Source organism: Elgaria multicarinata, chromosome 6, assembly GCF_023053635.1.
Source record: "Elgaria multicarinata webbii isolate HBS135686 ecotype San Diego chromosome 6, rElgMul1.1.pri, whole genome shotgun sequence".
Lineage (NCBI taxonomy): Eukaryota > Metazoa > Chordata > Lepidosauria > Squamata > Anguidae > Elgaria > Elgaria multicarinata.
Genome location: NC_086176.1, coordinates 5,580,347 through 5,605,792, shown reverse-complemented (window position 1 = coordinate 5,605,792; position 25,446 = coordinate 5,580,347). Strand labels below are relative to the sequence as shown.

At 40.4% G+C, this 25,446-nt stretch overlaps 1 protein-coding gene across 1 annotated transcript in view; it reads left to right on the top strand.

Moving 5' to 3' along the window:
• ADGRL3 (adhesion G protein-coupled receptor L3) overlaps positions 1 to 25,446 on the top strand; it is a 707,807-nt gene that overhangs the window by 662,232 nt on the left and 20,129 nt on the right. Inside the window, exon 25 of the mRNA XM_063128914.1 lies at positions 18,772 to 18,900. Within this exon, the coding sequence (XP_062984984.1) occupies positions 18,772 to 18,900 (129 nt within the window). The remainder of the gene's footprint in view (positions 1 to 18,771; positions 18,901 to 25,446) is intronic.

The window sequence follows — 25,446 nt, the reverse complement described above, 5'->3', positions numbered from 1 at the left end:
GTGTACTGTGATGTGTCAGTATGATGGAGAACGTAGTCGAGACTAAAAAAAAATCACTAAAAACAAAAGTTTTAAGCTCTGTTATTTTAAAAAACAAAAAATGGTTAAATGTAATTTTTTATGTGTATTACAAGTTAATTTAATACATTTAAAAGAAAACAGATTTCTATAATTAACTGAAACCCAGATCCAGAAAGAATAAATGAGCCTCTTATGGAAATTTCGCATTATTTCTATTAACTCTCTTCCCAACCACCCCAAATTGATGCCTCAGTACATATTCTTGTTGAAAAATGTGTAAAGTGTAACCTCTGAAAGTTTCAAGCTTGCAACACAAAGTGCAAGATTGGAGTGAGGGTGAGATAGTGCATCTTGTTGACTTCTCAGACAAATGGGTAGGAATAAAACCTTTATATCTCGACAAGGGTTGCTCCTATGAAAGGGTTGTTAATGACTTTTTTGTAGCAAATTTTATGCTCTTTAATTTTATATTGTGATATCTTTTCTGTGAGATTACAAATAATAGAATTATTGTGCGAAAACTGGATTTTGGCCGCCATTTTCCAAGATGGCGGTTGCTATGATGATTTCCAAAGATGCCCCTATATCTCATTTTAATCTACATGGTCATAAATACCACCATACCAAATTTCACACTTGTATCACAATGTGCATGATTTGGCCAGAAATTGTCGTTAAGCCGCTGTACTAATACAAAATCTAGCCTCTGGAGTGATCACTGCCGATCGCAACCAAGCATGTCGATGCAGAGCGATTGCTCCTTTGTTTCGCAACCGACTAGATGTTGAGTGGTGTTGATTTGTTGTCGGGACAATCTCGTTGCCTCATCCTGGAACACACGAGCCGACTCTCTTCTCTTCAGGGAGATAATCGCACAAAGAAACGATCTTCTCCCAAAGAAAAAGTTGATAGGGAGACATTGTGGCTTGATAGTTGGCTACTTTTAGTTCCAATGCTGGTGATGAGTAGATTCTCCTGCGCATTAGGTCCAAGCGTTGACCCTCTTTATCCGCCAATGAGGCATGGATCTTTTGGGATCTTCCCTGAGATGACTCCACTATGATCGAGTTATTGTGCAAAAACTGGATTTTGGCCGCCATTTTCCAAGTTGGCAGCCGCTATGATGATTTCCCAAGATGCCCCTATATCTCATTTTAATCTACATGGTCATAAATACCACCATACCAATTTTCACACTTGTATCACAATGTGCATGATTTTTTTGCTAAACCGCTGTACTATATTGAGGATTTGCCATTCGATGGTGAGGGATTGTTTAACACCAATACGGACGATACGATGGACTCTGTCCAGAAGGTGAAAGCTATGGCAAAGAAGATGGGGCTTACACAATACCAGCCTCCAACTTTCAAAAATAGATGCTGGAATCGGCCATACCCAGAAAGGTACCAACATCCACAACCGCCACAGCAACAGTGGAAACAGGCTGCATACCCTCACTACAGACAGCCTTGCTGGAAACCTGATACTGCCATGAAGCAGAGACTTTGACTCCCGTTTTCTCAATAATCATTCAGACTTACCATACTTTTTCGACCATTGACTTCTTCCTTTCTTCAACAACTGAAGAACAATTACAACAGACACCTAGGTGTTAAATATAATTCAATACAGCTACAAGTTAGAATTTGAAGTCCTCCCACCTGTCGGTACTGTGAAGGTCACATCTCCCTCTCCCATTCTGGCAAAGGAGATAACTTCTCTCTTAAAAAAGGGAGCAATCACACAAGTGGAGCCTACCATAGCAAGCAGCTTCCTAACAAGATACTTTACGGTACCAAAAACAGATGGAAGTTTTCACCCTATCTTAGTCCTCAGAAGCCTCAACCAATTCATAAGGATCAGGAAATTTCACATGATAACGCTGAATACCATTTTGCCTCTTCTTCAACGCGACATGTGGTTTGCATCGATAGACCTCAAAGGCACATATTTCCATATCTCCATACACCCATCTCACCATCAGTTTCTCAGTTTCCTCATAGGAACCAAGATGTTTCAGTTCCACGTTCTTCCGTTTGGCCTGGCGACAGCACCATTGCTCTTCACAAAGTGTGTCTCCATCATCTGCACATACCTCAGGAAGCAGGGTGTGGAAATGTAGCCTTACCTGGATGATTGGTTAATAGTGGCACCAACCCAGGACAGTTTGGTCAAAACACTATGAAAAGTAATAAATACTGTACAAGCTTTGGGACTCTATATAAATCCAGAGAAATCGCATCTAATCCCAATGCAGAAGATAAAATTCATAGGAGCCATCCTCGACGCTACGGTGGTGAGCGCCTATCTCCCTCGCGATTGAGGAGACAAACTAATAAAACTGGCACACCGTTTGACCAGAATCAAGTCTATGACAGCCTTCCAGATACAGTGCCTTCTCGGCCATATGGCAGCGACGGTCTCAGTAGTACAATGGGCAAGGCTCCAAGTGAGGCTGCTGCAGAACTGGTTCATCAGAGTATTCCCAAATACTATGAATGCAAAGAGATCCTACCTCAAGGTACCACCGGAAGTGGCCATAGCCCTGCATTAGTGGCTCGACAAGGACCATCTCAGTCATGGGATGCCTTTTACACAGCTGCCACCTTCACGCACACTGACAACAGATGCGTCCAAAGTGGGTTGTATCTCTCCCAGGTGGAAAGAAAACCTCCCAAAACAACTCTAGCTCTTGGGGGTGAATATAATATTCTAACCCATTTAAAAAAAATTGCAGGAAAGCCAAAATTAGTCAACGTGGCAAAAATGAATTTCCAATGAATTCTGTCAAACAATGGCAGCCTGGAGTGTTCTATAAGTGTTTAAAACTCTCAGATCAACAATTAATCAAAGGTTATCAGCCCCTGACTATGTTTAATAAATCCCACCTATGTGATAACATTTTGCAGTCTATCGGCCAGAATTGCACTTAATAGTTTAATATATATATATATATATATATATATATATATATATATATATATATCAGTGCAGTAAGTATGATGGCGCAGTAAGTATGATTCTTGCCAGGCTTAGGAATAATAGTACTTTAAGCATTATTTAACAATGAAGTAAGGGAGCCTGATTCAAAACTATGATTATAAAGATGAAGTCTTAGGAGCAGGCATACTCCTGTCTAGCAACAAATCTAAAATCTTATTACAGCTCCCACCCACAATCAAGTAATCATACTATCAACCAATCTGCTAAAACATTCATGGAACATAACCAGAGAATAATTATTAGGCCTATACACATTAATCATGGTGTTACCCTATCAATATATTTCCCAAGCAGTAAATATTGTGGTCATCAGGATCAATAATCACATGTTGAACTGAAAAAAGAGTCACTTATGAATTAAAATAGCAAACACTGTCAAGTATGTGTTACGTGGACCTCCCTGACCCAATCTCTTCTCAACAATGTTAATCTGTGGCCCATGAAATAGATTTCTTGTTTTTTTAAAAAAACACATTGGCATTAAGCACTTTTAGCTTAGAGAGAAGTCTCTTTTGCTTATTTAACTTCCTTAATCCTTTGACATTCCATGAATCACATTAAGCATAGAAAGAATGAAAAAATAAGCAAAATAAACATGTTGTTCTCTCTCTCTCTCTCTCTCTCTCTCTCTCACACACACACACACACACACACACAAATCTTAGAAAAGTTACTACTTTTAAATGATACAATGTATAAATCATAGAATTAATACATTTCAAACCAAAAATGTTTAAAATTCAATCTATTTATTATGCTACAACTTACAAAACCACTTTAAAAAACTTGGAAAGAAAAACAAGTGGTCCTCATACTGCCAACCAACCCCCCAAATATAATAAAAATAGTGTAAAAGAAAAGAAAGAGAACAAAAATAAAAAAATAAAAAGCCTGGCTTCCAATAAGCAGGCAAGACAATCCCCACAACCCACCCTATGTAAAGAGTAACAGGTTTATTTCTGTGTGTCTAGGGAAAGGGGGGAAGGCAGGAGGGAAACGCCTTCTAAACATGACTGCTTAGTGGGTTTACACAGGAAGAGGCTCTGAGCGGACGCCCACATGGTCCCCGAGGGGAGCGGAGGCAGCCCCACACTCGCTGGTGGCGATGGCTCATCTTCCGAGGGAAAGCAACCCATGGGCTGACCCTTGTGGGAGGGAAAGGCGGGAGCCTCGCGCTCGGTCCCTGGACGAGAGGTGTGCGGCAGGAGCCCAGCATGCACCTGATGCCTTGGGAGGAGGCGGGCGAAGGGGCTGTGCTGCTGGTTGGGGCCACGGCTCCTCCAAGGGTGGGGAGAGGAGGAGTGGTGCACGGCTGGCTACTCCAGCCCTTGACTTTGCCTGAGCCCCACTGGAGCAGCCCTTTCTGCCTCAACCCCCACCCCGCTCTCTGTCTCTCATGTTCTAATCCGAGGGTGAGAAGGAGTAACGTAGAGCAGTAGCAGAGAGCGCCATCCGTTTCTTTTTCTTTCTTTTTTTATTCTATTTTTTTATTTTTTTCAACAGCATCTAGACAAACATCACATATAATACATACAAACAAAGGTACATATAACAACTACAATTACACTAAAAACATTTAAGGGTAAGGTTAAGATATATTTTTTCTTTTGCCCTCTTCATGCCAAAATTGCCCATTAATTTCTTAATTACCATTTACATATCCATACAATTCAATTTTTCTTTGTAATTTGTCTAAATCTCATACAATGGAGTCACAGAATTATGCGTCTTTCCTCCCTTTCCCCTCTTAATACTAAAATCCACAAACAAATACATCGTTTTTCTCTGTCTCTTTCAAATATTCTATCAAAGGTTTCCATTCCAACATAAACATGACTGTTGACCTTTCTCTCATTGTCGCTGTAAGTTTTGCCATCTCTGCAAGTTGCAACATCTTCAACATCCATTGTTGGTATTGTTTTGCTTTTCCAGTTCTGTGCGAATAGCAATCTTGCTGCCGTCACCATATACAAGAAAAAAATTCCCCCCTTCTCTTTTGTTTGTTTGTCCATTAGTCCAAGTAAGAAAGCTTCCAGTTTCATTTCTATATTTGTTTTTAATATTTTTTGGATTAAAGAGTGTATTTGAGTCCAAAATGTCTTGGCTTTTTTACAAGTCCACCAAAGATGATAAAAGGTTCCTTCTTCTTTTTTACATTTCCAACACTTACTTGAGGCCTCTTTAAACACTTTTGCTAATTTTACAGGTGACATATACCATCTATACATCATCTTATAAAAATTTTCTTTAAGTTTTGCACATAATGTAAATTTTAAACCATTTCCCCTCATATTTTGCCATTCTTCTATTACGATGTTATGTCCAATATCTTAACAACATTTTATACATCTTTGCAACAACATGTTCATCATTTGTACCCCAACATTAAAATCACTCCACTGGCTGCCAATTAGTTTCTGAGCAAAGTACAAAGTGTTGGTCATTACTTTTGGGTCCAGGTTACCTGCGGGATCGCCTTCTCCCATATAGTCCACCCCGCACACTCAGGTCCTCTGGGGTGAACTTACTTCAGTCAGCTAAAACTAGGCTGACATCAGTTTCCCAGAGGACCTTTTCTTCTGTCGCCCCCAGATTGTGGAATGGCCTGCCGGAGGAGATTCGTAAAATTAACTCTCTCTGTGATTTTAAGGCAGCTTTAAAGACTAGCCTTTTCCGGCAGGCCTATCCAGATCAATGTTAAATCGTGAATTTTTAAGATGTATTGATTTCTGTTCTAATGTTGTTCCCCGCCTCGATCCAAAGGGAGAGGCGGGTAAGAAATAAATAGATGATGATGATGATGATGATGATGATGATGATGATGATATTACAAATTCAGGGTTTTTTTTGTTCAAATCCATTATTTTTCTTGTCTATTTTAAACCTTTCCATAATTTGTGCATAGGAAAACCATTACATGTATGACCTTCTTTCAACAATTCTTCCCTTGTTTTTAACCTATATTCACCTTGCGACAATTCTACTACATCATTATATGTCAACCATTTGTACATACTTGTAAAATCCCTTCTATTAAAAGCTTCTTGCATCAATACCCATAACGGTGTTTTCTGACAAAATCACACCTTACATAATGTTTGTTACATTCCAAATTCACCTTTGCTTTGTCGTACCACAGGTAACCATGCCAACCAAATCTCAGTTCATGTCCTTCAAGTTCCAACATCCTTCTAATTTTTAATGTCACCCATTCTTTGATCCACAACAAACAGCAGGCAAAGAAATACACTTTGAGGTCTGGCAACCCCAGTCCTCCTCTTTCTTTTGCATCCTGCAATATTTTAATTTTAACTCTTGGCTTTTTTCCTTGCCAAATAAATTTGGTTATCTCTCTCTCTGCCACTGCTTGAATGGTAAATCCGATGTTACAATAGGTATAATTTGAAACAAAAATAACATTCTTGATAATAAACATTTTGATTGTTGCAATTCACCCCAAAAGTGACAGTTGGACCTTTACCCATCTCTCAAAATCTTTTTTAACCTCATTCCACACTTTAACATAGTTATTTTGAAATAACATACAGTTCATATTTGTTAATACAATCCCCAAATATTTTACCTTCTTTTCAATTTGGAAACCTGTCTTTTCTTTCAATTTTTCTTGTTCTTGAATATTCATATTCTTTGTTAACGTCTTGGTTTTCTTTTTGTTACCTTTGAAACCTGCCACTGTCCCAAATTCTTTCAATTTACTCATCAGAGTTTCAATGCCCTTTAAAGGATCCTCCAAAGTAAACACCAAATCATCTGCAAAGGCTCTCAATTTGTATATCTCCTTCTTTATCTTTATTCCTCCAATTCGTTTTTCTTGTCTTATATCTTGGTTCAACAACTCCAACACTAAAATAAATAATAGTGGTGACAGTGGACACCCCTGTCTTGTTCCTCTTTGTATTTCACAAGTTTTAGACACATCTCCATTTACAATCATTTGCGCTTTTTGAGAAGTGTAAGTAGATTTTACCCATTTTATAAAATTTTCTCCAAAGTCCACTTCTTCTAAAGTTCTAAACAAAAAATTCCAGTTGAGATTGTCAAACGCTTTCTCTGCATCTAAAAAAAATCAAAGCTGCTTTTTTTTCCAGATGCTTTTACAAGTATTCCACCATGTTTAAGATTGTTCTTAAACATCTGGCGTTTGGGTAGAAATCCACTTTGATCTTCATGTATAAATTCTTATAACACTTTTTTAAGCCTTCCTGCCAAGATTGTTGTAAATAATTTATAATCATTGTTTAATAATGACATTGGTCTATAGTTCTTTGTCAAAGTCAAGTCCTGAACATCTTTTGGTATAAGCGTTATATACGCTGTCTTCCAAGTATCAGGAATCTCTCCACCACTTAAAATCTCATTAATTGTATTCTGTAATGGTTGTAAAAGTTCCTCTTCAAATTTCTTATAATATAATCCTGGCAACCTATCTGGTCCTGGTGTTTTCCCCAACTTAATTTTTCTTATTGCATCCACCATTTCACTTATTGTTATAGGTCCATTCATCATCTGTTTTTGTTCTTTCGAAATCTTTGGTAAATTTTGTCTTTTGATATAATTGTCCATTGAATCAACTGAAATATCTTGCCTTTTATACAGATTTGAGTAGTACTGTTGAAAAGCTCTTTGTATGTCTTTATTATCTGTTAATTCCCTTCCATTCTCTTTTATTTTGACTATTATTCTTTTTTTTTCTTTTCTTAATTCATACGCCAGCCATTTTCCTGGTTTATTTGCTGATTCAAAGTTTCTTTGCTTCACGAAATTTAATTTTTTTTCCATATCCTGAATTGTTAACATTGATTATTGTTGTTGAAGCATTTTAATTTGTCGTATAATACTTGCTTTTCCAGGTGTTTTCTTTAAAGCTTCTTCTTTTTTCTTAATCTCCGTCAAAATGTTTTATGTTTCCTCTTCTCTTTTCCTCTTCAATCATTTATTTTGTTGGATAAAATATTCTCTGATGTCTGCTTTGCTCGCATCCCAAACCATTCACAGATCAGTTCCCTTATCCAGATTCAGTTCAAAATAATCTTTCAGGTTTTTTTTCATTTTCCACTATTGTTTTATCTTGCAATAAATTCTCATTTACTCTCCATCTGAATGTATTGCCTCTTCTCCTATATACCATCAATATAGGATTATGATCTGAAAAAGATTTGGGCAGAAATCTTTTTTTTTTAACTTTTGTAAGTAGTTCTTTAGTTGGCAGGATCATATCTATTCTTGAAAAAGATGTATGTCTTTCTGAAAAAAAAGGTATACTCATTTGAGTTGCCATTTCTATGTCTCCAAACATCCACTACCCCCAAATTGTCCATCAAATTAAAAAAAAAAACTTTTGGACAGTTTGCCTTTATGACTTTTAATCTTTTTATCTGATGTCCTGTCTATTTCTGGTGAAATCACTCCATTCCAGTCTCCCATCAAACACCAATTTTCAAATGATAAGTCTGTTAGGTTAATTAAGAGTTTCTCATAAAATTCCGCTTTATGATCATTGGGGGCATATAACCCCAACTCCAATGTTGACACTCCATTGAGGGTAACTTTAACTGCAACATAATGTCCATGTTCATCTGTCAGTACTAATTCAGGACTTAAATATGGTTTGCTATATAAAACCACTCCATTTTTCTTTTTCCCACTTGCTGAAATAAATTCTTCACCTAATTTTTTTATTAATTATGTATTTAATATCTTTTTTTCTAATATGAGTCTCTTGCAAACAAAAGATGTCTTGCTTTAATTTTTTTAAATAATGAAATATTTTCTTCCTTTTTAAAGGAGAATTACATCCTTTAATATTCCATGTCAAAAAGTTGTAGTCTGTCATCATCGTTATTATTTCTGCAGTAAGAGCGTACTTCTTATTATGTCCAGCAGGTATCTCTAGAGGACAGTTAGTCAGTCAGTCATGCACACGGTTTGTTTACATTCCAGAAATGTTTGTGGTTAGCAGATAAAGGGGAAGAAATGAAGCCATACAAACCTTTAAACGAAAACCTCACCATAGTGAAATATTTCTTATTTCTTCTATGATGTTAATTGTCTTAATTAAAAGCTTTTATCTGAGAAAACGTACTTTATTCACCCAGTGTTGTTCTTAGGCAATATTTCACCTCAGCAAGGTAAACTTTCATTCTGCAATCCCTTCCTCGCTTCTGTTCTCTTTATCTTTAGCCAATTCACATTTGTGGCAGGAAAAGAGCTAAAAAATAGATAGCACTAGATTCTAACCGAATTATAAGCGAGAATTGTCTGCTCCTGGTGAGCCAAAAGGCTCCGATTACAGCTCCCGGGACATTGTAGACGCCATTAAATCTTACCCTTCTGACAATTGCAGCTGCTGAGATGGTATTCTGATTTCTTACACCAATTCCCTTCATGATCTCCCCTTTTAATCTGGGAAGATTTCCAGCCAGAGTTATCTCATGGTGGTTTTAGAAGCTGTTTCGTTAACTCCATGTTCAGAGCTAATACGGAGAGCTCAGAGCGACATCTTCTCAGGCGGCGGAGTCTCATTCGTTTCTATGGGAGCGCATGGCTCAACATAAATATTGTTTAAAAAAACTAAAGGGAATGTTTAAAAAAAGAACAAAAAAGAACAGCCATTCTATCACCTACATGGCTCAACGAAGAGCACCCCATCGGAATTTTAATTAGGTTCGCTGTCATCTCTTTACCAGGCCTGCACAAAAATTGTCGCCAGCCTAAAATCAGGAGTCCGCGTGAGTAAGATAGATTCCCCCCTTTTTTCTACTTTAAACTACCCTCCTTTCCTCAATCTTTTGCCAACCTTCATTATATTTTCAGGGCATGTAAACCCAACATTTCTTTCTGGCACATGTAAATTTCAGTGAGATTGGTGAAAGAATTTCAATTTTATGGATGTTAGAATGACACACACACCAAATTAGTCATTTAGAATGGTACAACATGTTTAAAATGGTCAAGCCTTAATACACACACACACAGCAGTGGGTGTGTAATAAATAATCCAAATAGCACTAGTGGAGCTCTGCCAAATCTTTCTGTTGCACAAGCCATTGCCCAGCAGTTGCACAGCTGGTTGAACAACGGGTTGTGCAAGTAGAGCACAAGAGTTATGTGCAATGGGCTGAGTAAGTGTAATACACAACCACTTGTGCTATCCCGCTGGCACAAACATTAGTTGAGTTCTCCTGATGTGCATAGATCAGAATCTCATTGCTGCTAGTGCATCGTCAGCTGGGTGTTGCTCATAATTCAGCTGTAGTTTCTGCTCCTGGAATGGTATACAACACAGCTAACTTGTCAGGGATGCCTAGAGGTGTGGATATGTGTGTATGTGTGTGAGAGAGAGTGATAAAGAGCAGGGACAGAGCTGAGATTTGAACCTTTTGGGGCTCAAGCACCAAACGTGGCTTTGCTGGGAAGGGTGCCTGGGGGCCACACATGCAAGCCCAGGCACACGCGCACAGGGCTGCTTGCTTCAGGGCCGCTGGGAAAAGGTTGCAGCCTTTTCCCTTCCCCAGATTATGGCTCACTGGGGAAGGGAGGAGACTGCAGCTTCCTCCCCACTCCAGTGCCAAAAGCCCTTCCTGCTTACCCCCATTAAGAAATGAGGGAAGGGGGAACCTTGCAAGTGCTGGCAAGGGAACCCCCTCGCTTATCACCATTTCTGCTGAAAGATCAGAGATCATCTGGGAAGTGATTGTAAGCCTGTGGGCAGGGACTGTCAAGAAATACTTTTGTAAGCCGCCGTGGGAGCCTTTTTTGGCTGAATGGCGGCATAAAAATCCTTAAATAAATAAATAAATAATAGGGGTGGGGCCACAGGCTGTACTTTTTGCACTCTTGTTTTAAATGGCTTTGTTTTAATAATATGATGTTATTGCATCCTCCCATTTCCCAGTGGTGAGAAATTACAGAGGCAGTGCTACAGGGTTTTCTTTGGATGAAAGAGAACCGGAGATTTGTGCTCTCTTAGGCCCTAGTTAGACAGGGCGACATCCCGGGGACCGCTCCAGGATCGTCCCAGTGCATCCACATGACACACAGGGGATCCCGGAAGCATGGAGGGATGATTTATTTATTTATTATTTATTTATTACATTTCTATACCTCCCAATAGCCGAAGCTCTCTGGGCGGTTCACAAAAATTAAAACCATTAAGAACATAATAAAACAAACAACTGTCTAAAAACACAAATACAAAATACAATATAAAAAGCACAACCAGGATAAAACCACACAGAAGAAATTGATATAGGTTTAAACTACAGAATTAAAACAGCAAAGTTTAAATTTAGATGTTAAAATACTGAGAAAATAAAAAGGTCTTCAGCTGGTGACGAAAAGAAGACAGTGTGGGCGCCAGGTGGACCCCTCCCTTTCCCTGGGATCTCACCCTGCACTTCTAGCCCGGCTGATCCCTAGACCATGGGATGTGTGGGTGGGTGTCGTGGTTTGTCCCAGCTCCTCGTGAGTAACCACGAGGAGCCGGGACCTGTGCCCATTGAGGTGGGGTGGGGGAGCGGGGAGATTAAAATTTTAAAATAAAAACTAACAGTTTTGCACACGAGCGCTCGTGTGCTACATTTCATTTAAAAAACAAAAAATGGTGGCCACAATGTCACACGCCGCGTGTAAACCAGGGTGACAATCTTGCACTCATAAAATCGCGAGACCGTCTCCCTACTACCCCCCTCGTGTAGCTGAGGCCCAAGTTAAGGTGAGTTGCAAAAAATGGCAGAACCATTTTTAGCCTCAAAATTCTATGACTTATAGAAATGACACCTGTCATGTTAATAACATGAAATTTTGGTGAAAACTACTGATGAACTTCATTCAGATTTGTCTAGCAGATGTGCCTTTCATTTGGTACAAGCTCTACAAAGGCAGGAAATTGGAAGCTAAGGCTGATGCCTTAACAGACATGCCCCATGATCAGCATGATGTTGTTCAATGTCACAAATTATGCTTGCTTGCAAGCAACAAACAGGTGTGGGTCAACACAAAGGGGGAGTCATCTAGCAATACAGTATGGCTCATATGTTTCATAAGGCAATACAGAACTAGGACCATGTAGAGCATCTTTGCTGGTCTCTGGCACTCTGTTCTTGCAATCTGGATTTGGGCCTGAAAGACCCAGGAAAAATGTGGATGCATGAAAGGTAAGTAGTTAGCAAGCACAATTTCTAACATTGCACAACATCATGACTGCTCGTGAGGTATGCCTGTCGAGGCACAAGCCTTAGCTTTCAATTTCCTGGCTTTGTAGAGCTTGATCCAACATGAGATAACCTAACTCCAGTCTTAAACTGGGATGTTTTTAATCATTGATTTGAGAATACACAAGCAGAGTTTAGTGGAAGCAAAAAAGCACTCCTATAGCAAGCAGAAGTTCCCCAGAAAACAGTTTGTGCAACCCACACAAGGCTGCATCGCCAAAGATACCATAAGTCTCCAGTACTCTTTCCCCACCAGTTCCAGCTCACTTAACCACAACCTCTTGACCCTCTCTCGCACCTGCAACCTCTCTGCTGAAAATGGCCAACAATCTTTTATTTTTATTTATTTATTTATTTATTTACCATACTTATACCCCGCTCCTCAGCCAAAAAAGGCTCTCGGAGCGGCTTACACTTAGGAAAAAAGACAGTCCCTGCCCTTAGGCTTACAATCTAATAAAGACATGACACACTAGGAAAAGGAGTCAAGGAGGGAGGGAGGGAGGGAGGAGAGAGAAAGAAAGAGAGAGAGAGAGAGAGAGAGTCCAGCAGGAGCAGGCCCCGATGTTACTTCTGCCTGCTCCTGTCCCCTCGGTCCTTCTTCTTCCGTGCAGGGCCAAGATGGCAGTTTGCCCTGTGGGGGGGGGGGGGGAAGAGTCCAGCAGGAGCAGGCCCCGATGTTACTTCTGCCTGCTCCTGTCCCCTCGGTCCTTCTTCTTCCCCACAGGGCCAAGATGGCAGTTTGCCCTGTGTGTGGGGGGGGAAGAGTCCAGCAGGAGCAGGCCCCGATGTTACTTCTGCCTGCTCCTGTCCCCTTGGTCCTTCTTCTTCCGCACAGGGCCAAGATGGCAGTTTGCCCTGTGGGTGGGGGGGGAAGAGTCCAGCAGGAGCAGGCCCCGATGTTACTTCTGCCTGCTCCTGTCCCCTCGGTCCTTCTTCTTCCGCACAGGGCCAAGATGGCAGTTTGCCCTGGGGGGGGGGGAAGAGTCCATCAGGAGCAGGCCCCGATGTTACTTCTGCCTGCTCCTGTCCCCTTGGTCCTTCTTCTTCCGCACAGGGCCAAGATGGCAGTTTGCCCTGTGGGGGGGGGGAAGAGTCCAGCAGGAGCAGGGCCCGATGTTACTTCTGCCTGCTCCTGTCCCCTCGGTCCTTCTTCTTCCCCACAGGGCCAAGATGGCAGTTTGCCCTGTGGGGGGGGGGAAGAGTCCAGCAGGAGCAGGCCCCGATGTTACTTCTGCCTGCTCCTGTCCCCTCGGTCCTTCTTTAACAAAATAACACATGATGAATATCTGAAACAATATTTTAATGTTTATAAGGTATCAAAAGTTAGCTAGGTGGTAAACAAGTAAAACAATCATATCGATCAAAATGGAGAAGCGGGCAAGAAATAAATATAATAATAATAATAATAATAATAATAATAATAATAATAATAATAATAATAATAATAATACATATTAAAAGGATGTTTCCTGAGCAGAGCTGTTCTCATTTGCATCTGTTCATACCTCGCAATGGTTCTTCTCCTTCAGCCATCTCCAGTGAAGGGCCCACAGATGTTTTGAACTGCAACTCGCATCATCCCCAGTCAGCTTGGCCAATGGTCAGGAATGATGGGGAGATATCTGTAGGGCACTTCGTTGGTTTCCCCCAAGTGAACGCATTTACAGTTTCATTTAAACCTATTAAGGAAAGGCTACCGTGGGAGGCCCCCAAATGGACTTGAGCAGGTGTGGAGTTTGGGTCACGTCCTTGCATCTAAGCCCAGAGGCAAGATCATCCCAAATGGTTTTATTTGGATTGTCACTTCAATTGTTGTGGAGAGTTGGGCTTCGTTGAGGTTCATGTCCACACCGCACCTGGTCTGACCAGAAGCAAGCTGCAGCCACAGCCCAGATGACCAGCATCTTTGTGCTCTCCCAGCTGCTGTTTTAGTCATGGGAGAGGGTAAAGCCACAAAGGGTGAATGAACAGATGGCAGAAGGGAGGCAGGAGATCTGACGAGAGCCTTATTCTTCTGGGCAGAGAAAGCTCACTGGCGAGTTGGGTTATAGATTTTTTCCAGAGACAAGGATGGGCTCTCTCCGGAACCAGAAATGATTGGATGACGGAAAAAAGCAGTCAGAGGACTGCAGGAAATACTTAAAACACCATAAAGAGGTCACTCCAGTCTAAGAAATGAGGTAAAAGAGTTGACAGCATCACTGTAAAAAAATGGAATTAAAAGTAAAGACAAAACCTTTCTATTGCCAGATTTTGCCTTTTTGATTATGTCTTTTGGGATTTTTGTTGTAATGTACACTATGAATTGGAGTTCTGCAGGTTTCTCATCCAATTGCAGAGCTCCTTAGCATTAATAATTAGTAAAGTTGTGGCCCTGTAATTTAAACCCAAAGTCGATATCTCACCACCTTATTCCAGGGCCTGGGTGTGAATGTGTTGAGGAGTTTTCAGGGGTGGTGAGGGCAGTCAATTGACAATATTTGACCAGTCAACTGACCCACTTTGAGCGCATCTTTGCACCTCCTTGTAAAGCACACTATCAAGTGTAAACACAGCGGTGGGTGCTGGGGGGGGTGGTCTTCCCCTTTTGCTATTCTTTACCCTTTGAAAACTTCAGGTTGGAAAGGACGAGCAGAGGGCTCTTGGGCTCTTTGGATTTGGTGATTTAAAACTGTCTGTTTGGCTAACTCAAATACATGCTTCGTATTCATTTTCAGTCTCCACTTATACAGCTCCTTCATGCAAAGTTTTTTTAGTGCCATCGGCATTCTTCAGTCATAATTTTTCTGCATGTTTTACATGATGTCGTTGCCCTACAGTGCTGACCCACCTCTCCCCCCCACCTTGTCCTGTGTTATTTCTGAATGGGGGGAAATCAGTATTTTCTCAGGTAGTGCCATCAAAGCACCGCCTCCTGGCTAAGTATTTCTGCTATAGTGCAATGAGCCACTTTTGTGTGGGCAGTAGTTGGGGGTGCAGTTATCATGCCGACGCCAGTGATGACAATGGGGTCGGTGTGTCACTGTGCTCCATCTGCACCCTTTCGCTTCTTTGCCATTCCACTATTGGTTGTCTGCAGAGCACAACATGGTGGGAATCTGTCAGCCTGGTAGAGGTGGCATTGTAATAATGCCGTCTGGCTAAGACTGCTCTGCCAGTGCTACCCAGAAAACATTTAACCATTTCAATCCCATCCCCATGTACACACAAGCAGGAGAAGTGTAGCTGCTTGCTTTGGGAGGGGGAGGAGCAGACCTCAGACATTGCAAAATTATTGTGGAATGCAATGGTCAAGGTAGGATCGGAGGCAGCAGAAATGAAAGAGTGGCAAGGAAGTTGAAATGGAAAAGTTCATGCCGAGAGGGGGGACGGGCTACCCAGAGGGGTGGACAGTGAGGCATACAATGCTGCTGACATCCGCTCACATTCTGCCAGGGTCCTCCCAGCAGTGGGAATGACAGATAGTGTTATGCAGTTAAAGGGGGGACAACTGTGTAAAGAGCCCACTTAAATCCCAGAAAGAATCCAGAAGAAGAAGGTTCTTCGGTGTGAAGGCCCCCATAGTTCTGAGGTAGCAAGCCGGGCTTGGGCAAAGCCTTTCCTGCCTGAGATATCTTGGAAGATTTTTCTGTCAGTCAGAAAGGCTGGATGGCTGGAAGGGTTTATATAGCATAAGGCAGTTGCCTAAGAGTCTTGAGCAGCCCTAAGGAAGCCAAGATTAATCTATCATTTGTTCAAGGCAGCAATGCCACTGACAATACCTTCTGCATATTTCAGTAGCAGTGTCATTGCAAGTTCTTTCAATTGACCTATAATCGTTTTAGAGAGACTGAGATGTTATGCTGGTCCTCCTCCCTGCCAGGCTTCCTGCTATCTTCCATCATAATCTGTTCAATAGTGTGGAACACTGGCAGAGAAGACGGGGGAGGGGGGATGAGTAAACCTCTGCAGTATTGACCTGGGAGAACTGAGGAATCTTGATTACATAGTTTTGGTATTACTGTAAAGAAAGCAGGCATGAAGACAGATGTGATATTTTAAGAGTGAAGACTGACAAACATTCTAAAATGTGATGAAACTTGTGCCATCGCACATTGCTGTGATTGTTTTTTTAGGCACAGAATGTGTGTTGAAAACATTTCCACCAAGATTAGTCTTCACCCTGTGGTTTCGATACACACTTGCTGTGTTCCCAGGGATCTGATTCCAAGATAGCAAACCTGAGTTCTAACCACTTCTGTCGTTCTTAAAATGTTATGTTTATCTTCACCCTAAATCATTGTTCATTAAACATAAACTAAAAAAGTTGGGATCCAAACTTTTCCTTCTTCAAATGGTAACTGCTGCCAGCACAGCATGTGAAATTATAGCACTGAGTTTGAATCACAGAATGATAAGAGTTGGAAGGGATCATGATTCTAGCCCAGACCCCTTCTCAGTGCAGGCTCTGCACTGCAGGATGAAGCTACAGCATCTCTTAGAGATGGCCATCCAGCCTCTGCTTAAAGACCTCCAGCAAAGGAGAACCCACCACCTCCTGAGGCAATCTGTTATACTGCTAAACGGCTCTCACTGTTAGGACGTTTTGCCTAATGTTTAGCCAAAATCTGCTTCCCTACAATTTCCATTTGTTGGTTCTAAACCTGCCCTTCTGAGCAAAAGAGAATGAGTCTGGTCCACCTTCTGCATGACAGCCTTTCAAGATATTTGAAGACCACTATCATGTTTTCCCTTAATCTTCTCTTCTCCAGGCTAAACATACCCATACTCATAGGACTTTGTTTCCAGCCCCCTCACCATCCTGTTTGCTTGTCTTCCCCCCACCCACCTCGCTCCAACTTGTCAATATTCTCCATAAAAAGGAGTGCCCAGAACTGGATAAAACCTTGCAAAATAGAGCAGAACTATTGCTTCCTATATTTTCTCTAAGCAGCAGAATAACTCCTTCCATGATTTTCTTCCAGCTCCTAATGTAGCCAAAGAAGCCATTTTTATTCTTTTTAGCCAACCTTAGCTCAATCTGAATCTTTGCCCTCTTAACACCATCTGTCCTAACAGGTTCAGACAACTCCGTTGTACTTCACCTTGGTAATATGTCCCTCCTTCCATCTCCTACACATGACCTTGGAGACAGGGAAAGGGGGGGGATGAGATGGAGGCCAGGATACGAGCTATCCTATGCCTCTGCCAACCTCCTCCCCCACCCCTCTGAAATGCTTTTCTAGGCAGGCAAATAAGCCCATCTAGTGAAAAATGCAGGGTGGGAGGATGGGGTAGTGAAGATCGCCTCCGCCACTCCCTCCACCCTACACAGGATGATAGGAAGCCTCTGAGATTGTGGACATATGGCCATTGAGGGGTCAGTCAATAGGATTGCACCCTTAAACTATCACCCAGCTCTGTGGGCTTGAAGGGTTGCAACACCATGTCTTCCATTGAGAAGTTCCTTGGGCATTACTCTGGCATCCAGAGTTTCTCCATGTGCCAATGGTGGCATCTGATCCTTAGTAAACCTTGTTTGATTGTATGCTATTTCCTTTCTTTTCTTTTTTCTTTTGTTTCTTTCTGTTTTCAGTAAGAGCATTCTGTTCTTAAACAGTTTTGGCTTACTGTCTTAAGACACAATCTGTTGGGTCATTCTCCTACACAAGCCCAATGCTGTTCGACCCAGTCTATGTATTTTGATGCTCCTGGTGGTTGTGAGTTACTGTATAAAGAAGGGAAAGAACTTCTGTACTGGTGAATTTCTTTATCTCAAGGAACAAGATGACCCTTCATCCACCCTTTGACCCACTAGCATGGTAAATGAACAATAATTTGGCCACTTACCAGTTGGAGAGTTGTCTGTGTAAAAAGAAAAGGAGTGTAAATGGGGTCAGGAAACCACAACATCTAAGTACTGATATGCTGTCATCCTATATTTTAGCACATCCTGTGCTAAGACCCCCCTCTTGTAGAACTACAGATTCACGTCATTTTATGGTTATTTTAAGCAGTCTTTGTAGTACTGCCTGATGTCAGTAAACTGCCAAAATTGAATGGAAAAGAACCAGAGACCACTCTTTGTTGAGCTTGTAACAGCAGAACTCAAAATATGGAGAAAAATCATGACTAACATGTAGTGAATGTTTAATGTGCCTTTTTGTGTTGGTCACAATCATAATATTTGTTTGGTTTTTCCTTTAGATTTTTTCACTGTGGAGAGAATGAGATCATCTTTTTTTATGTAGCAAGCATGCTGAGTATCTCTTCAATTTACACTCTGAGCAGTTGGTTGGTGACATCCTGGAGGGTTGATTTAGCATCACTCCAATCCATTTTTGTTTGCATTGACAGTGGCATCTGCGCTTTGGTGGCATTTAGCTTGCCAGTTGAATTAGCTGGCTGCTTTTAATCAGGACTGTTGAAATTGTTGTCAGTCTGAATGTTTTATTTTTTTTATCACATTTGCCTGATTGACTTTTTTTTTTGCTTTTTTTCCCTCTGTCTTTCTATTGGGCTGCTCCAGGAGCCATGGCTAACCATCTTATAACCAATGCTCTCCTTCGTCCTCATGGCACTAACAACCCTTATAACACATTGCTCGGTGAATCGGCGGCCTATAACAACCCTTCTGTCAGCATGTACAACACACCAGGTGTGATGGAGCTTCTCTCATTTTTCTAGTGAGAGTCCCATTTTATGTGGCTTTTATAGGCACGATTTTTCTTTCTTTTCCTTCCCCTCCCCCTTTATTTTTAATTGAGCACAAATAATTTTCCCCCACGCATTTCAAAACATTTTCACATTTTCTCAGGCTTTTCCCTCAAAGGATCTAAATTAATTTTAAAAGACACCCATAAGTCAGATTATTCAGATGTGTGTGACCTTTTTAGTTAACATTTTTAGTATTATTTTACTCTTTAGTATGTGTTTGGTCAGTTGAATCCATTTATCTTTTATATATTTCTTTATCAAATCATTCGTTTGAGAAAAAGAACCACTGTCCAAGGTAAGTTATGTTGAAATAGCCTTTTAACACCAAAACTACTGTTGACTTTCAAAATTCGGAGCAAGAATAGATGCAGAACCTTTTCTTCCTCCCAAAAGACAGATTTTTATTAAGTAATAATAGCAGTTATTATTGAAAAGTTATGATAACCCAGTTGAAGTTAGTTGTGTTTAGGCCACATTGAAATTAGTCAGGCTTAATTAATCCAACCTGTTTCAATGGGACTTAAGTGCAGCTATCAATAATTCAATTGGAGCATAGAGACAGGAGCTACAGTCCATCGTTCCATATGGGCCAAAATTGAATAAAAATCTTTGTGTTATTCATAGTAAAGATCTTTGTGTTATTCTGGAAGCTTATGTGATCAAATAACACAAAGATCTTTACTATGATGAAAGTCAGGGAAGTTTGCCTTATCCTATCATGCCTATCAGAAATTGAGGCAATGGCAATTTCCTTACTCAGGAATATTGAAGTGTGTAAACAGGATTGTGTGCCCTTCCACTATGAAATGCTGGATGGTCTTATTAATCTTTCAGCCAAAGAGATGAAAGCATGTTGAGTTGACATTTTGTTTCTCTTGCAAGTAATTCGTATCTAGTCATACATTTCATGTTGAGCAATACATTTGATTCCACTAATAGGCTAATATAGAACGTATTCTATTCTGGTACATACCCATCATAAATGATGAAAGATTTTTCATAATATAAAGAAGTAATAATGTCAATACTCTTGATAATTGTTGAATAAATATTTTATTTTCACAAACTAACTTGCCATTTTGGAAAGCAATATTGAGAGTTATTATATTTCCCATAAAACTGGAAGAAAGAAACTACTTTCTGTTGCACAAATATTCTCTGATGACAATATGTAATTATTGTATAATATATGTATAATATAATACTACAATATGTAATTATTACATACTATGGATCAGATCCAGACTAAGTTAGTTTGTTGCACCTAGTTTCCACTGAAATCAATAGGGTTTACATAACTAACTTGTCCTATTGATTTCAATGGAACCTGTATTTAACAAACAGCACAACTGAACAGCACTACTGAAAAGTAAGTCCTGCTCATTTCAATAAGGATTACTCCCAGGTAGTCATTATAGAATTGAAGTATTCTTCTGGATCTATCTCTATGATAAGATATTACAACCGCAAAGTGTCATCTATACCACAATTACTTCCTTCCTTATATCAATTTGCATCTTATTTCATTGATTTCATGGCCATGTTTTTGACTGGAGCCCTAATTGTGAATACAAATGACCCATAATCCCTGGAAACAAAGTGAATGGCATTCTTGTTCCATTTTAATCGCTGATAAGCATTGTATAATTTTTAAACAAAGCAATTGCTTATTTCTGTTACATTATTTCAGTTGCATATATTTCAAAGTAAATCTAGAATATATCTCAGTACTGTAGGAAAGTGGGCACTGGGCGAAGGTAATAATTGATTTCTCTGACCATTGACATCTGATAGCTGATCTTATTGTGCTTTGCTGCTGACTTTATCAAGAGGAGGATCAGACATTGTTCCCGGTGGATTTTGTCAGTCTATTATCATGTATAAAATGTTATCATATAATGAAATAATAATGTTAAACAAGCAGAGATATACTATACCATTACCATTTTGGGGATAGCAGTGGGTTTCAAATACTCAGGTGACTACAGGTGACCACATTTATTTATTTATTTATTTGTTTGTTTGTTTATATATTACATTTTTATACCGCCCAATAGCCGTAGCTCTCTTCAAACAAACAAACAACATCACCAAACAATGTATCTGGTCCAAAACGTCAAGCATGCCCCATGACAGCCAAGCAAGGAGAGGAATCTTTTGAATGTGAGAAGCCAAATGACTCATTTGAAATTGTCCATAGGTCACACCCGGAAACCACCTGCATCTCCTCTCATATTTAAGACCTCCAAAATAATAAAAAAAATAGTATTCTTTTTCTTTCTTTCTTTTGGTCTGCCCTCTTCTACTTTTCTATCCTCTCCTCTGTAGTCCTTCCTCCTCTCCCCCGTAAGTATTAGCTTGTATTGGAGTTACAGAAAGAGAGAGAGAGAGAAAGACAAGGAAAAAAGTGGTAAAAAAACTAGACCTTGATTTCTCGACTTGATTAATTTGTCTTGGGGGGCAGAGCTATTTATCTTTGTTCTATCCCTGTTTTTATCTTTAAAAACACCCTCTTCTTTAATTTATTTATGAATTTTAATAATCCATTTTATATATAAAATTACTGCAGGCAAATTCTGAATGTCATGAGAAGAAGCTATCAGTTCAAATCTAGCACTAATAATACCCAGTCTGTGGTTTTAACTATCTACCAAATACACTGCTTGCTGCTTAAACTAACTATTATTTAACATCATAGCAACAAAAAAGAAAAATGGTTTTAGCTAAAGATTGTTAATTTCTGTATGCTATAGTTAATTCAAAAACATTCAAAAACCTTATAGGTTTGATCATTATAGAAAAATCCTTGAATATCATCAGATACAAATTGATCCAAGTTTCAGAGATTTCTAATCACCTTACAAAGTGTTTCAGAACTTGAGAATGAATTATTTTTATTATATCATTGTAATAGCTTTCTGTTCAGATGACATGCTAAGTCACAGTGGTTGAGCATTTTGAACTAAACATTATGGATTAGTGTGTTATGTGAACCATTCCTATCCATGGTGGCTACATAACCATAGTTTAAACATGGGCCTTGTTCAGAAGACACCTTAAACCATGGCTTTAATCCTTATTCACTGTGGTTAAAGCTGTGGTTAAGGTGTCTTCTGAACGGGGCCATGCTCACTAACCATTTGCTGAAAAAGGGTTAGCAGCTCAACCATGGCTTAGCGTGTTGTCTGAACAGGCCCAGTAAAAGTTTCGCAGGCATCCTAAGCAAAGCATTGTAGGGTCTCCTCTCTATAATTTAATATTAGGACTTCAGATCTTCAACTTCTGTTAATTCTAACGCTGATGCGCTCCAATTAACAAAAGGAAGACTAAAAGAACTTTCAGGAATCTCTCTGAATCAACAGGCATGTTGTTTTTATTAGACATATTTTGTAATTCTTAAGTCTGTTAAGTATGCATGGATAGTGATAAGCCAAATATTCTCCTGGTTCATTTTTATGTTGAAAGTAGCTATTGGGGGTTGTGGGGGCAACTGGTGCATATAATCACACTGCCTTGGAATTAAGAATCTAGTGCCTGCATTTACTTCTTCTTTTTTCCCCCTCCTCCCCCCCAGTCTCCTTTATTGATGAGTCATGTTTTTTAGACTGTAAGCCTATGGGCAGGGACTGTCTTAAGAAATATTTTTGTAAGCCACCTTGAGAGCCTTTTTTGGCTAAAGGGTTAGAGTTATAACCCTAAAGGTGCTATAATAAATAAATAAATAAATAAATAAATAGGACTAGGAGCCATTGATAGCCTTATCCTCCATGAATTTATCTAATCGCCCTTAAAGCCATTCAAATTGATGGCCATCCCTATATCTTTTGGTAGTGAATTCCATAGTTTAACTATGCACTTTGTGAAGAGGTAGTCCATTTTATCTGTCGGGAATCTCCTGCCATTTAGTTTATGGGATGATGTTTGGTTCTAGTATTGAGAGAAGGAGAAAACTTTCCCCCCATTATGCACAATTGTGTACAATTCTATCATATCTCCTCTTACTTAACTTTTTTTTCCTTTTAAGTTAAACAGTCGCTGTAACCTTTCCTCATAGGGGAATTGCTTCAGCCCCGTGAGCATTTTGTAAGCCCTTTAATGCACCTTTTTCAAATCTAAAAACATGGAAGAGCCATGCTAGATCAGACCAAGGGTCCATCTTGTCCAACATTCAATTCACACCGTGGCCAACCAGCTACCCATAGGAAACCCACAAGCAGGATATTAGTGCAACAGCACCCTCCTGCCCATGTTCCCCAGCAACTGGGGTACATAGGCATACTGACTCTGATACTGGAGGTAGCATATAGCCATCAGGACTATTAACCATTGATATATCTTCCATGAATTCATCCAATCCCCTTTTAAAATCCATCCAAATTCACTACATCTTGTGTAAGTGAATTCCATAGTTTATCTATGTGCTGTACTTCCTTTACAATAGTCTATAATATCCTTTTTGAATTGTGGTGACCACAGAAATTTGTATTTTTAACAGCAGCTGCACACTGGGTTGACATTTTCATTGAACTGTCCACTGGAACTTCAAGAACTCTTTCTTGGTCAGTCACCACTAGCTCCGATTTCAGCAGCTTTCAGATTTTTGCCCCATTTTTGCACCACTAGCTCCGATTTCAGATTTTTGCCCCAAAAGTGTGGCCTCAAGCTAGCTTAAAGCTTTATAAGTGAGAATCAGCACCTTGAATTGAGCTCAGAATCAAATAGGAAGCTAGTGAAGCTGTTTCAAGGCTGATGTCTTATGGTCTATAAAACACACACCAGACAACAGTCTGGCTGCAGTCGTTTATACTAGCTGTAGTTTCTGAAGACTTTTCAATGGCAGCACCACAAAGAGCATGTTACGGTAATTTAAACCTTAGGTAGTTAAGGTATGGACCCCTGTAGCCAGATTACCTTCCCTAAGAAGAGATGCATCTGGCCCACTAGCGGGAGCCGAATAAATGTACTACATGCAGAATCCCGCAGCCTCCTCGATATTAGTTGTAAAAGAGAGAGCTGGTTTGAGATACAATACCCAGATCTGGAAGTCCTCTCCCAGCAGTTTCAAGTAGATGTTAAAGGGGGGGGGGCAAAACAGATCCCTGAAGAACCCCATGTTTGGCCAGTAAAGGACTTGCATATCCCTGAAGGTGCTTGGCCCTTTGGTCTATGTAGTGCCTCCCAGTCCCATACTAGCTAAGCATCCCAAAAGAATATCATGACTGTTGATATCGAACACCACTTAGAGGTCCAATGGAACCAACAAGGACACAATGCTCCATCTTGCTCCTTGCATGGGTCATCCATCAAGACTATTCCCATTCCAAAATCAACACCTTAGCTCAGACCAAAAAGGATCCAGATACTGCATTTTATCCAATAAAACCTGAATTTGTAATATTACCACTCACTCCAAGAACGTACCCAAAAAATGGGAGATTAAAGACTGGTCAATCATTATTTATTTATTTATTTATTTATGTATTACATATTTATACTGCCCAACATCCAAGGTGCTCTTATTAAGGGTGGTGGGAGCTAATTTAGGCTTTTCAAAGGCCACTCCCTCCTTTAGAGGAGCCAGAAAGACAGGTTGCTTACCTGTAACTGTAGTTCTTCGAGTGGTCATCTGTGCAGTCACACATATGGGCTCTGTGCCTGCGCAGGGCCAGCTTCGGAAACTTCTATAGCTGAAAACGTTTTAGGCGGGAACCCCTCCCCCACCATCCACTGAGCATGCTCAGGGGTTCCCGCCTAATCCCCTCAGTTCCTGAAACCGCCTAAACAGTCTCACTGAGGAGAACCACCAGGTGATCAAAAAATAATGACACCATAGTGGGGATGGTGGGAGGGTTGTGTGACTGCACAGATGACCACTCGAAGAACTACAGTTACAGGTAAGCAACCTGTCTTTCTTCTTCGTGGTCTCTGTGCATCACACATATGGGCGAATAACAAGCTGACTACCCGGAGGTGGGTGGTGTCAGGTGATGGATGAAAATTCAACGGATTGCCGATAAGACGGCATGCCCAAAGGCACAGTCTCTACGCGCTCTGATTTTCAGACAGTAGTGACTGGCAAAAGTCAGAGGTGTCGACCAGGTATCCGCTTTGCAGAGGTCCGGTATGGCAATACCTCTTTCAAAAGTTGTAGCAGTGGCCCCTCCTCTGGTGAAAAGAGCGCACTTTCCCCTTCAGTGGGGGGCCAGCAAGTTCATAGGCTAATTTAATAGTCTGGAAAAACCCAAGCAGATATTCTCTGCGGAGATGCTTGGAGTCCCTTTTGTTTGACCTATAACAAACAAAAAATCTTTGGGATCTCCGGAGAGTCACTGTTCTGTCCAGCGTATGTAGTGTTGACTCAAGAAGAGTTGTCGGCGCAAGGAAAAAGCTTGGCAGAGTAAAATCCTGCCCAAGGTGAAAGGAGAAACAACCTTTGGAAAAAAGCTGGGTCCGGTCTAAGGACCACTTTGTCGGCATGAAAACCCGT